This window comes from Tinamus guttatus, unplaced genomic scaffold (assembly GCF_059628265.1).
Source record: "Tinamus guttatus ecotype Peru unplaced genomic scaffold, ASM5962826v1 Tinamus_guttatus_pri_ptg000377l, whole genome shotgun sequence".
Lineage (NCBI taxonomy): Eukaryota > Metazoa > Chordata > Aves > Tinamiformes > Tinamidae > Tinamus > Tinamus guttatus.
In genome coordinates, this window is record NW_028288911.1 from 1,450,604 (window position 1) to 1,464,483 (window position 13,880).

At 43.4% G+C, this 13,880-nt stretch overlaps 1 protein-coding gene across 2 annotated transcripts in view; it reads right to left on the reverse strand.

Annotated features, from left to right (window-relative positions):
• The window catches only part of UVSSA (UV stimulated scaffold protein A), a 43,376-nt gene extending 39,887 nt beyond the window's left edge, over positions 1–3,489 (reverse strand). For both annotated transcript variants that reach the window (XM_010221063.2, XM_088530523.1), the window contains exons 1-3: positions 3,389–3,489; positions 2,812–3,142; positions 507–627 (exon numbers count right to left, since the gene is read on the reverse strand). In XM_010221063.2, the coding sequence (XP_010219365.2) occupies positions 507–627; positions 2,812–3,142; positions 3,389–3,486 (550 nt within the window). In that variant the 5' untranslated portion in view covers positions 3,487–3,489. The remainder of the gene's footprint in view (positions 1–506; positions 628–2,811; positions 3,143–3,388) is intronic.
• Between the last annotated feature and the right edge of the window lie 10,391 nt (positions 3,490–13,880).

Sequence of the window (13,880 nt, forward strand, 5' to 3'; positions counted from 1 at the left end):
TTTATACACACTGCTTAGAAACTCAGCCTCCAATGGACACACCTTTTAGTAATATCATGATACGTTTCACTGAACCTCTACATCACATGGAGGATTTTGGCACAGAGGAGCGCCCATACTTCTGGACCCCGATAACTCTGTACACTAGATAATTCAGTTCATCAGTCAGCAAGTTATTGAAAAGTCTGTGCCTAATCACAGACACAGAATTTAAGCCATTGACTCCAAAAGGCATCTTGATATTCTCACAGTCATGCATTTGTACTGCTGAATGAAGGTCTGGTCTGTAACTCCCTTTTTTTTTCCCCCCTCCATACTAACTGAGCACACAGGGACTGCCACCTGTTTTCCCCAATATTCCTTACTTGGCAAGGGTCAAGCATATCATATGTAGTATTCCATCCTTCTACAGTCCACTGTGACTCAGCTAGGTACTGTGAGTTTGTTTTACGTAACTTTATAAAACAAACAAACAAACAAAAATAAGAAGTACCAAAATAATTCACCTGCCATTTCTTTTTCAGCTCTTTTTGTTTTTTCTTTGTAAATGTTATCCAATCGTTTTTGCTTCTCCTCTTCCCTCCTCCTTTCAGCCAGGGTTCTGGCACTCACATCTTGAAAATCCACCTAAAAAAGAGATCGAAAAGGGAGGAGGAAAAAAAAAAAAGAAGAAAGAAAGAAAGAAAAAAAGAAGTGCAACACTCTTTGTAAGAAATATATAGAAAATCCATTTCCTAAGATCCTTATCTGTGGTGAAAAATCCTCTAACATCAGTGATCAGCTAGAAGCTCAGCAGTCCTTCCTTTTATCTCTTCTCCTGGAATCAATAACTACAGTGATTCTTAATGGATTTTTACTTCTACTAATAAGGAACTGCTGAGAATCAATGGCTTTGATAAAGGAATCATAAGGCAGAAAAAAAATGCTTAGAATTCCACATCTAAGATTGAAATGTGGGAAATGTAGGAAAACTTGTAATCACTGTGAGCACACACGTATCACTGAACAACTTTGTAAGCAAGCGAAGTAGCAGAAAAGGCATCCAAACTCACTACAAGACTGAATTTTGAATTTTATAATTAAACTTCAGATTTGTGTGTTGAGAGAGAGGTTGTAAATTTAGTCTCAATTTACCTTCTTATGATTAAAATACAAACAAGAAATTTGAGTGAGTCAAGTTGCTCTTTCTTGAATGTTTGCAGTGGTTTTTTTTTAGTTCATTCATAAAGGAGTTTGAATACGTAAATACTTTTCTATTTTCAGGAAAATAATATTGAATTGCGTTAGTGCATAAGCAAAGCCCTTCAGAAAGCAAAAACTCCGCTACATTTCTGTACACCCTGCTACATTCTGCTGATTTCATTTTCAATGTCAAAAGGTAACTTTCATTAACCTCAAGACAGATTTTGCTGAGTAAACTCACACCTCAGAAACACGCTGCTAATGATGTCTACAATCTTTCTGGTACTACGTCTATATTCCAATAAAAAGAAACCTTTGGTGCATGTTTGGATTGTTGGATGAGAAAGTTTATTACAATACAGTAATGGTGCCCAGACACTGCATGACAGGTAAGTCTCACTTTCTATTTAGTCCTAGGAATTCTTTTCTGTGAAATATACATACATGTACTAGCCATAGGTCAAGTTAACCAAGTACATTCTATAACTGAAATTTTCTTATTTCTTGCAAAATCAAGTGCTTTTGTCAGGGTGGTACAGAAATAAGGCTATTTTAAACTTCCAAAGAATTACTAGCTGAAACTATCCTCAAGGTAAAGTATCATCTCCTTTCTTAAAAGGCTACACTCTGGGACTTGAGGTGATCATCAGTAGGTGAAAGTCTGTCTTATACCACGCAAGCTAAACTTGGTGAGCACCACTTTTGCACCCCGAAAAAAGACTGCGTTCAGCTCTTGGTACAACCTGGGAGTTTTACTTAACTCTACCATACTAGCAGATGAACAAAAAAACTCCCCCAATGTGCGATCTATTCCCCTAACATGAACCTATGTGTTATGGTTTCTCCTAGCATTCCATTACTTTAAATACAATTCATTTTCCCCACCACCACTCTACAATCTATGGTCTCTCCACTATATTTCAGCCCTTTGCACAAATAATTCCCACTGTTCTACGCCTGTCGGGCTGCAGCTTACTTTGGAGATTCAGGCAGCCCTTACTCCTTACCCCAAATTAGCTGGCTGGCACTTAAGAGAACACTAAAGCTTGGCAAATTTAATCTCTAAACCGAAAATTGCATCTATATGATAGTCAATGAAGTAAATAAAGAAAAAAAGACAAAAAACGGTTCCGCATTCTGAATTAAGTACTGGCTCAAAATAAGTCATCTGCTTCAACAGTACTAGAAAGTTTAGCTCATATTCTGACAAGCACTACCTTGAGATGCTTGTGTCTACTGTGAACTGTGTAAGTTTCCCTCTGACATAGTTCTTGCTGGCAAGCTGATGAAGGCAAGACATTTTTCAGTAAAGCATTCGAGAGTCAGAAAAAGAGCATTTTTTGTTGTTGTTTTGTTTTTTAAAAACATCTATTAGGACTAGTTAAGGCCTTCTTTGAAGATCTTTAAGCTTGTTCTCCAAGATGACAGGTTTGCTTCATGTAAGGGTTATCACCACAAATGCCAGGAACAGTGTATAAGTTTGGGGGTTGCTTTTCAAAGACCATGGTGAAGGGCACGACTCAAAGAGATTGTTTCCAACAGTTTTCCTTTGAGATTTACTCATTTAACTTTAAATGTCTCCTAGAAATGATTACCTAAAACTGCGAAAGGAAGTAAAATGCAGAATACCTTCTTATTCTGCTTTAGAAAGTGGTATCCCAGAGCAAGCTTCTTGTAGGCCTCGCCGTACTTCTCATGCCAGTCTTGCACGGCCTTAATGGCCGCTCGCCTCAGCTTCTGCGCCACCTCCTTGGGCGGGGGAAGAGGCTGCTCATGGTCTGTCCCAACCGTGAGCTCCAGGAACTCTTGGAAGTCAGAAATAAGGAACGTCCGGAACTGATGTGAGCGGGCGAACAACTCGAGCACGATCTGAAAAGCCGAGAAGCGGATCTCGGCGTGCTCCTCCTTCAGCCGCGTCATCAGCAGGTGATAGGCATGGCCGAGGTGTTCATCGGAGGACCTGGGGGAAAACAAAACACAACAGGTTTTATTTAATGAGGGCTATCACACACACACACACAAACTTCTTTGCTGGTTTTCAAACAAACAGCCTCCGTGCTGGCAGTAAAGCAACGCACCGCTACCCCACGACACTCGGGAGCCCCCGGGGCAGCCTCCGCGGCCTCGCCCCGAGAGGAGCAGCGCTGGGGCCCGCGAGGGAGCAGCGGCCCAGCCCGGCCCGGCCCGGCCGGCCCAGCCCGCGTACTTGCAAATTTTCTTCAGCTCCCTCATCCCGCGCGGCTCCAGCTGCGGCTCCCCGGACGCGGTGAGCTCCTCCACCAGCTCGGCGAGGCGCTGGTCCATCTCCGCAGCCCGCACACGGCGCCGGGCCGCCTCAGCCGCCCCCGCCGCCCCGCGCGGGGTGGTACATCCCTGCCCTCCCCCCGCGGCGGCACCTACCACCGCTCACGCCTCCCCCCGCGCCTCGGCCGCTCCTGCGCGCTGACGCCAGTGACGTCACGGCAGCGGGAGGCGGGGCGGCCTTAAAGCGGGGAGGACGGTTAACCCCTCGCTGCCCGCGGCGCCATTTTGCCGGTCAGCCGGCGCCCGCTTGGCGGCGTCGAGGGCCGCGGAAAGCAACCAGCGAAAAAAGGCGGGTTTAACCCACCTAACCGCCCTGCAGGTGATAACCCACAGGGTGATCTAAGGTGCTTTGATGACGCACTGCACACATAAAGTGAAAGCCGTGAGGAACCAAGCAGTGAGGGGTCATGAGGGACAACTGAGGAAGAGATTCACAGATGAAAGGAAAAAGAACCCTGAAAGTCTGCTCTGTGATACCCTGTGCATGTTTATTATAATTATTATGTTTTTTCTTCTTTTCATCCATAAGTGCCCATGATGCTTTAAAATCAGGAGGACCGAAAACCTCTGCTTTAAACTATGAGGTTAAATTAAGTCAAGTCACCAAATGAAAGGCTTTTAATATAGAGAGAAGATTCCATAATTACTGCATATATCTCCTGAAAAAGCCAATACTAGTCAACATCACAGTATGAAAATACGGCCAGGCACCTGCCCAACGCCACTGTTAAGGCATGTACGGAAAGCAACATACATGAATTCTCGTTGAAGCTGGATGTACTGGTTTCTCTGACAGAAAAAGACGTCCTTGAACACCTTTTATAAGCAATGAACTGTATTTCAGACTGCAGTAAATTAATGTAAGTATTTTGCAGAGATTCTGTTGTTTCTGAATTGATACATGAAGCCGAAGACATTCAAAATAATGTTTCTTTTTCTCATTGCCTTCCATCTAGTGAAATGAATGTCCTATGGTTCATGTGAAAATCACATACAATGGCATAGTCAATCTTTAAAGTTTAGATGAGTTTATTCCTTCAAGATTTCTTATTTTTCTATTTCATTTCTTAATTTGTTTGAAACTGCTTTCTATTAGGCTATTGCTTGCCATATTAACACTGTTTTACTATCTAGAAACAGTATTTCAAAATGAGCCTCAAGCAAGAGACTTAACAGCTACAAAGGCACCAATTTCATATCTATGCATAATATTTAAAGAAATCCTGCAAGGAGCCATATGGTTTTGCAAAGAAACAGTTGATGAATGAATGCTCAGTTGTGTTACTCATTCATGGCAGTCCCTTAGGCAAAGCCCAACAACAGCTAAGCTATTTATTTTTATTCCTTTTTAAAAAGACAATTACATAAAAAAATGTGTTTGCTCAAGTTGCTTTCTTTTTTCCTCCCTTTTTAAAGAGCATGGTAAATATCTGCTATTGCAGTATTTCCATACCTCCTCCCTCTGCACCAAGAGACCGAAGAGAGGGCCAGAAGACTGAAGAATTCACTTAACTGCTCAAGGCACAACCCCAGCTGAGGTTATGAGATGCTCAGAGAGCTGAGGAGGGTAAGAGCAGCTGGATGGGCTTATGAGGCAGGGACTGCTGCTTAAGTCTGAGAGCTCCCCTGGGAGATATCTCCAGACGTGACCAGTTTGCTCTATATCTTTGGCCAAATGCACAGAGAAACACAGGGCCCAATGGACAGTTTTGTCCATTGACACCAGTGATTTAGGTCAGGGGTTTTGGTTTTTTTTGACAAATTTAAAAGGTCAAACTTAGGACTCTTAAAAGGATTATCTTTCAATTACAGAAAAAAATCAGGTAGGGGACAATTCCTTCCATTTTGTTAGATGGTTCTTTGTCTGCATTTGTTTTCCACTTCAAAATAAAAGACCATGTCAGGCAGAAATAAATCCCAGTGAACTTTTGAGATAGCTGTGTTCAGCTTAATGATATGAAATTAAAAGGAGGGCTTATTTTCCTGCTAAATGAAACTGGGGCACAAAAAAAAAGGCTTCCCGACAAATAATCTGGAGTTTAAATAACTTTGGTTTCAAGGCTAAAGATGCGGAAACATGATAAACACTGATGTTAAATTGTCACAGACTTTGTGCCAGTTGGGTTGCAAAGAAAAAACTGACCTCTTATGCAAGCTGAATAGATACTTAAGCACCAGTTTGATGTTAGCAAAAGGATGACGGTTATTTGAAAGCTCTGAACTATCTCATCTGGGGCAAGAACTATATTTAAACAGATGTTCTCAACAGAAAAGCAGTCTATTCACTAAACCATCAATAATGCAAGGCCAAACGTATTTGGCAACCTCTACTAATTATATGAAATATTGACTGTGACAACACTTAAGCCTATTGTAATGTTTTATAATTCTGTCATATGAGGAGATGAATGAATCTGCTCTGTACAGTCTAGATCAGTAATTAAATAACAGTTTGTAAATCGGGTGGAACAGGAATAGCTCAAGAGACTCATCGCAAATTGGGAAGGTGCTGTCTACGCTTAGCTTATAACTATGTCTAGTTTAGTTTTAAAAAAATAATCCTGCAGTGGTCCCTGAAAATAGCAGACCAGCATGAACATGTTTCACCAGTATTGGTGAGGATAAGTTGCCATTTCTTAGGCTGCCTCTAACTGAAGCCTAATGAGAAACTGGAACCTAATGAGAAAGGCAAATAAAGACAAAACCAGCCGGCACTTTTCTGGTTTGGATAACAAACACCTGTATCACAAGTTAGTACTTTTACATGAACGCACCCCAAAAAGAAGTTCATGAAAATCTCCTTACATTGTAAGGATTTGTCTTTTTTTTTTTTTTTTTTTTTTTAAGATACCAGCTTTTAAGGCACAGCTCAGATGAGGTGCCTGAGAACAGGAGGAGCTTGGTGTCCATTAACATGTAGAAGAGGTGAGAGCTGAGGAAGACTAGAACCCCAAGCTCAAGAGGGAATAAAATAAGAGGAAATCCAGCCAAATTCTGCTTGAACACCCTCTGATACTGAATCATGCAGCATTAGCAATGTCACTTTCACACGTATACAAACATGACTGCTTTTGAATATATTAGCAACAGTTTCTTAAGCAGCTTAGAGATCAAGAATACATTTTTTCAGATGCTTTCTGCCTGCCATCTGAGCCAGCCCGTCCTTGGAAAGCCAATCACACCCTTTAATAGAGCTGCGGTCCTCTTTGCTGTTAGCGGTCTCTAAATGAGAGAGAACATGCGTAACTGTGGCTTCAGACACCAAAAAATGAACTCCTCCCTTTTTCCTTCTTTTCACAAGGATGTAGAGAGGTGGATTCTGCTCTGGAATTCCTAAGAAATGCAGTGCCAGGAGGATTCATACACTGCAGCAGTGAAGGCAGGAACTTAGTGCAGGTTACGGAGGTTTTATACACACTGTCATTAGACTAGACTAGGGAGGACAGCATCTCGTTTTAGCTGCGTAATGCATCTCCACAAGCCATCTAAGAAAACGTTTGTGTGGAAGTCAGATGCGGCACTGAGTTCGTCACCTCAGCTTCCTGAATGGTCACTGGAAGGTGAAGTTCATCAGGGTGGTTCATCCTTCCAGAAGGGCCACAGGACTTAGATGAGGGTCTGACTCTTCAGTGGCCAAACGTAGCCAGGATAAAGTCCACTCCTGGTGTGAAGGCTGCTCTCAGCTCTACCTAACCCATAGATGTAACACTGTGCTGCTGTCCCAACACTGCTGAGCTGAAGAAATTCCCTTTTCCTCTTACTATTTCTCTTTACTGTTGTACACCTATAGCTTCAACCCATAGCAGTAGCGTGGTTGTTCATTCAGTCACATGTCAAAATACAATATTTGCCTTCAGCATAAGGTGAGTGGCCCAAGCAAGCATGCTGTCAGCCCACAGGCCTTTCCTTGTTTTCACGTCTTCTTTTATGAGCAATGACCAAGGAAGCCACGTGGATCAAAACAAGCTTTCCTAGAGAATTTATTTAGCAGTTACAATGAAAGAACACCCTGCTTTTAAGGAGACGTTATTTTTACAGGTCAGCATTCACAGGCTGGTGGAAAGTCCCTGGCTTGAGGAGATTATGAGGTAGTGAGGAAAAAGGGAGAACAAAGAGCACAGTTTGAGAGAGAAGGAAATAGGTATAATCAAAAGGAAGATGGAATATATTGAAAAAGTAGCAAGTCTTGTGATCTGGAGTTATTTATTATATCTAGGCTTTTAAAGCATCATGTTTTGCAATTCTATGGCCAGATATGTAAGAAGCAACACAACGGGAAACAACATTTATTCAGGTTTCATAGTGTTGCCGTTATCACAGCATGAGCTCCTCAGTGTTCAACTCCTGAAGGCACAAAAAGTGAGGGAAAAAACAGAAAATGTCATCTAATGGGTCTCTAAATTACATCCCTTGTATGCTAGTATCCTTTAATTACTATTGTCATAATTTGTATGTAAAGGGTGTTTGAACTAAAAATGAGCTCCTCAATTCTTGCGCTCTCTAGTCAATATCAAGAATTCAAGATCTTGGCCATAGATGGCAAAATTTCTTTAAGCCAACATAATTTCTCCTTGACATAAGTGATGCTTTTTGAAGTTTTATGGAAGAAACACATTGGAACAGTAGGTGCTTGTTAAACGCTCCAACTGATGTTGTCATTATCCTGCATTTTAACCAAATTCCAGTGCTAAGGAGCGCAGTGCTAAACAAAACACATTGATTTCTAGGATCTTCCAAAATGCATTTCCAAGTTAGAACAATACTGCAAATATAAAATGTGAGTATAAAACTAAATGTGAGGCACAGAAAAAGGTGTATTTAGCCCAGCGTCCAGTTGCTGACAGCAGTTGGGGCAGTTTATGGAATAAAATGTACAAAAAGGGCTCGTACAGAGAGATGTCTCCATTTCAGATACATGTGTCAGGCACAACCTGCTACCGTAGAGCTGTTTTATCCTGGGCACCGGTGAGACACACCAAATTACCGTTAGGTAGCTGAACCTGCATATCCTGTAGAACAACCATCATAAATAGAGTCCAGGTATGTGCAGAAGTTGTTAGGTTGGTTCTTAAAAGATAGAGGTGCACTAGCCACCATTGCGAGACCAGCAGCTTCACAGGTGTTTCAGTGTGTTTTCCACTAGCGTTAAGAGGAACCTGCGTGGAGCATTACTCGATTTCCTCATACAACTCTCAACGGTGAATTGATAGCAAATACCAGGAAAGCAACGATGGCACCTCGGTAAACAAGACAGTTAAAGATTTCTTGACTTCTTATAGACAGGGTCAGCTTCTCCAAGAAAGGAAGTAGATCAAATCCCAAACATTTTGCTCCCTAGTTACTTTCTTCATAACAAATGGTCACTTACGGATGGGTGGGTAAAGCGAGAGCAGAACCTCTGCTGCGTCGCTGCGGCCGTGCCCTGCGGACGCCCCAGGCCACGCTGCAGCAGCCTCCCTCGGCGGGGCCTCGCCATGCGCCCCACACGCAGCTCTCCCCGAGGTCACGTAACTCAAATTCTAGGACGCAGCTTTTTCCCCTAAGCTAAACATGAAACTGGCACTCAGTAATTTAAAATGGACATGTTATATTTATAGGGACAGTACAGGAAACTGCCCGGTTAATAAAGGTCTGAGCGAGATAACTTTGACTTCTCTGCCTTAAATCACAGGGAATGTGCTGTCAGCGCCACAGCCTCCAGCTCCTAATGGCCCTGTGAGCAGCGCGGCCGCCGAGAACACGACTGCCCGGATCGAGAAGAAGTAAAGACAATGTAAGTGATTAAGCTCACGAAACTATAGGGAGGATAAAACACTTGCATTTTTCTTTAAAAACATACTTTGTGGAGCTCTCGGCCTCCCTCTGCACAGTTAATGGTAAGCAGGATTGCTGCTGCTTCGGCTCGAGGAGCGCAGGGCGTCGCGTCTGAGCTGCCCTTGGGAGGCCGTGGGGCTCCATGGACGAGGGCCTGGGGGTGCAGGGAGCATCCCGGGGTGCGGGGGGCCCAGCACCGTCGCTCCCGTGCGCAGTGCCAAGGCCGGCGCTCCCAGCAGATGGCAATGCAGGAGAGGCCGGAGCGGCCTGGGCCGTGCTGGAACTGCGCGGCCAGGGGGCCGTGGGGGTTGTTGCTGCTGCGTTTTTATTTCTTTTTGTTTTTTTTTTAAGGATATTTACTGCTGTTGAGTTGACCTGTGGCAGGGGGCTTAGCGTCCTACATGCCATCCTTAGGGATCGCCCACGAGGATACCTCTAAACATACACACACAGACATACATACATGTACACACACACACAGACACCCCTGCCTCACGGCTCTGAAAGACTCTGCTCAGATCACACATTCCCTTGCTGCTCCTACTGTCCCTCTGCCAGGCCACCCTCCTTCCAGGCTAGGGAATGAAGTTTTAATCAGATCAAGGTCTTGAATATGATCAGAGTTTAGCAATGAAATAGCAGGCAAGAGCTTTTACTTGGAGATTTATTTTATTTCCTGGTTATTGTATAAAGGAAAGCACTTCTAATGACAATCAAAGAGAGCAGTTTTGTCAGAAAAACAGCCAAAGGCAGAGGCAGGACCGGCTCTACCTTCCTGTGCTTGTGGAGGAAAATGTCCAAGCAAAACACAAAAGCACCAAATATTCCTGGCGACTCATTTTGTCTTTTCTCTCAAACACAACTGTCTTAAACCAGTAAAAGCAAGGGAAGGTATTTGGGCTTTTTAACAGTTGTGTAAGAGCAAAGCTTGATTGCACCAAAAAGCTGCGGAAGCACCTCCGAGTTCTCCTTCCTTTGAATTAAAACTAAGGTGCCTGGGGCTGTCAGAATAGCACTTCTGTTGGTGAACCGAAATCGCAGCCAAGTTGCAAAATGCTGAATTACCAGAGCAACTAATGGAAACACTGAGAAATCCATTCACACGCATGTAAACACTGAATTTACTGAATACAAGCAAACAACCCAAATAATCTACATCCAGAGTATTTTCTCTTGTCTCTTTATGTTTAAATCATTTACATTGTTTGGACTTTGTCTTTTTAAAGGCACAACTAAAAACTTTTGGAGGGCTTAGGAAATCAAACGTGGAAGTTGCAATAATCATTTTCTATAATCATTTTCTCTTAAAAAAGTATATATAGACAACTGGTCTCAAACTGCCCTGGAATACTTTGGCATGTTCTGGATTTAATAGTTTCCAAGCATAAATGCCTGGAAAACCAATAGTTCATACTAGGACCATAAGCTTTTTCCCAATATGTTTATATTTTATTGAACCATACTATGGCGATAGCAGCGTTAAAGAGCTGCAAGGCAATAGTGAAAAGCTGTAAGAAAGTGACATTTAATGTGTGTGCCTGACCTTATAGCATGGCTAATAGTAGAATAATACAAACTTTCTGTATTTCTCAAAAAAAAAGAGTCAGTGAAAAATAAGAGTACGGGAAAGAGCTGCAATTAACTAAAGATTTGTATCTGTTTTGATCATTGAAAATAAGACTGAGAAGTAACATCTTCATAAGATAAAAGTATCTCCAAGGAGAAAATAACCATGTACTAGAACAATCTTTAGTATAGCTGGGAAAAGCAAAAAAAATCAAGTAGGGAAAAAAGCTTGTGTTGTAATCAGAGAAAACAGATTCGCTGTTTCTTGACAGTACTTCTCTAAAAGATGCGATCACAGATGAGATGTAACAATAACTTGGGGTTGCAAATAATTCTAACTAAGTTTTAGGTGTATTTTAATACCTTTATTTGAGCCTGGAGACTTTCTGGAGGAGCCCTGAACTGTTTCATTGTTCTGCTTATGTAACCAGGCCATAATCTTTATTGTAGCCACCAGAATAATCTTGTAGCTTTGATTTTCTTATGGAGTGAAATCTTGAAAACAATCAGAGCCTGGATGGAGGAATTATTTTGCAATCCCAATTTGTGTGAAGATTCATCACTAGGTTAATTTGGCCCAAAGGTCACAGTTTATTCAGCCAGGAGGGGGCGGGGCGGGGGAGAAGTACCCAGGACTTTGATTTCTTTTTATGCTGGTCTTGGAAGCATGAAAAGAGGCATGAAGACAAATGCCTCATCCAGACTGAAGAGTCCAGGCAGCCCCTCACATCCTCGCACATGGGCGATGCTATTGACGGCTTCATGCTGCAGAGGAACCGGTTGTGCTCCTTGCGGGCTGCTTTGGAGCACGAGAGGTGTTTCTGGCTGTGGCTCTGCTCGTCTCCCATAGTGAGGAATTCCTCACTTCGCCCCTTCAGAGGAGGGCTCTACTCACAGAGATGAGGCCCCCGCTCCGACCAAGGGCAGGGTTGTTTCTCATTCAGGAGGGCAAAGGGTATTTTTCCCAATCATGAAAATGGGAGCATCATAGGTGTTGTGTCAAAGTACGTCTGTCACCAAAGAAACAGAATTTGAGACTAGAGAGCTGCAGCCCTTCAGCTGTGGCTGCTGGGTTTTTCCTATGCCTACTAGCTAAACCGAATAAAAGTTCTGTTAAAAAGCAGAAGAGCAACAAGAAGAGGATTTCTGTCAGCCTCATGCGTAAGTTTAGCTGCAGGTGCTCCAAGGTGCTCCACATTTGCAGACTTGGAGACTTCAGGCTTGTCTGCGTGAGGAGAGACTTGGAGCCTAATCCTGGCTCCAGGGAAAAGACAGAAAGCTGGTTGCAATGGTCTTGAAGAACTCCACGGCTGGTAACATGGAAGAGGTCTCCCAAAACACTACAGGAGATCCGAATCATCCCATAGACCAGTGATGAAGGCAGCAGCAACCCTTTCCTACACAGTATATGCTCTCACACTCCTGAAACTGAAAAGGACCAAGTTTCCATCACATTTCCTATCTTTCCATGAATAAGCAGGCTATCTTGTCATGCAAAACACAGCTCCTACACTTGTACTGAGGAAAAAGTTCAGCGAAGTGAAGCACTTTTGCATGGGAGCTCCAGAAGAGAGTTGCTTTGTGGCAACAAATCGTGGCTGCAATGAAACCCTGCGCTGCCTCCAACCACATCAACCACAGCCCCAGAGAGCCACTGGGAGCAGCTGTGTCCTTTGTTCCTGAGGGCCAGGGCACACTGTGCACAGAGAATGGAACAGTGAGATGGTGACAGAAACCCCAGGGCTGAGCAGAGCCCATGTAATGATCCTCATGGGGAAAACATCTTTTTCTCCTTCACAACAAAACGGCCTCTACTGAGAACCTTTCAGTCTTCCCAAAGGAGAGGCGGCAACTAAGAGATGGATGTTCAGAAACTGCCCGCTGGTTTTCAACCTCCTTCACAGCAATTCAGCAGGGGTGGAGATGGAGGAGCAGTGTTGGTACCAGCTGGGAACAATTATCTGTCTGTTTGGACACAGCACAAAGCAAGGACAAGGAGCTACTTCAAAAGAATTAATATAAAATTCTACATAGTATTACCCTTAAGGACAACTACAAGTACAAACTGTCCAGGGCAACTTGAGCTTTTCCAAATTATTTTCTTTCCTCTCCTTTTTTTTTGAGTCTACCCACTCCATTTTTATAAGCATTTTGATAAAATGCTTTTATTATTAACACTTCTGCTCTAAACCCAAGAGGGTATCTCCTCACTGCGTATGCACATGCTCCCACAAGAGCTGGGCTCCTCCCAGCTCCTGTCTTGCCTCCCCTGTGTACAAAAAAAAAAAGGGGGAAAGGAAGTTGTACACTTACGTTTATTTCCTTTTTGGGAATGTCTATATAATCTTGCTTCATCTCCATGGGTGGGGAATAAAACATTTAAGTGTTAAGTGAGCTAACAATGTATTTGTCTTTAAGTAAATTAGCCTTATCCTCTTTCTCTCCTTAGCCTTGTTTTTGGGCCATCAGGAAAAAGTCCTTCCTAGGGATCAGAATGAGCTCCCTGGGGGCAGGGGAAGTCTGGCCCTGTGGGCTGCATAGGATTATTTCCTTGAGATGCACAACAGTTTCGTTTTATGGGACATGAGCAAGTGCAGTCCAAATACTGCAATGACAGGGCAGAGTCTGAAAAACAAGAGCTGAGTTAGTTCCTGCAGAGCTGTGCAACCAGTGCTGTGCAGGGAATTAAGAAAGATGATGATCAAGCCGAAGGGGTAGGTCCGGATGCCAGAGGTTGAGGTTTGGATGCAATCCTGGGAAACGCGGTCCAGGTGCCGCTGCTTGAGCAGGGGGTTGGACCGGATCGTCTCCGGAGGTTCCTTCCAACCTCAACCACTCTGTGACTCTGCGATTCCTCAGCCAGATCCTGAGACGGTGTCTAATTCCCTCCTTCTCCAAGGTGGCTAATGACATCCCATATAACAGCGTATTGCCTCGATCTTGTTTGAGAATCCTCATCAACAAAAGCAACCATCAGCCCAGCACAGTGTGATTTACCTTCAGTACCCCTCCTC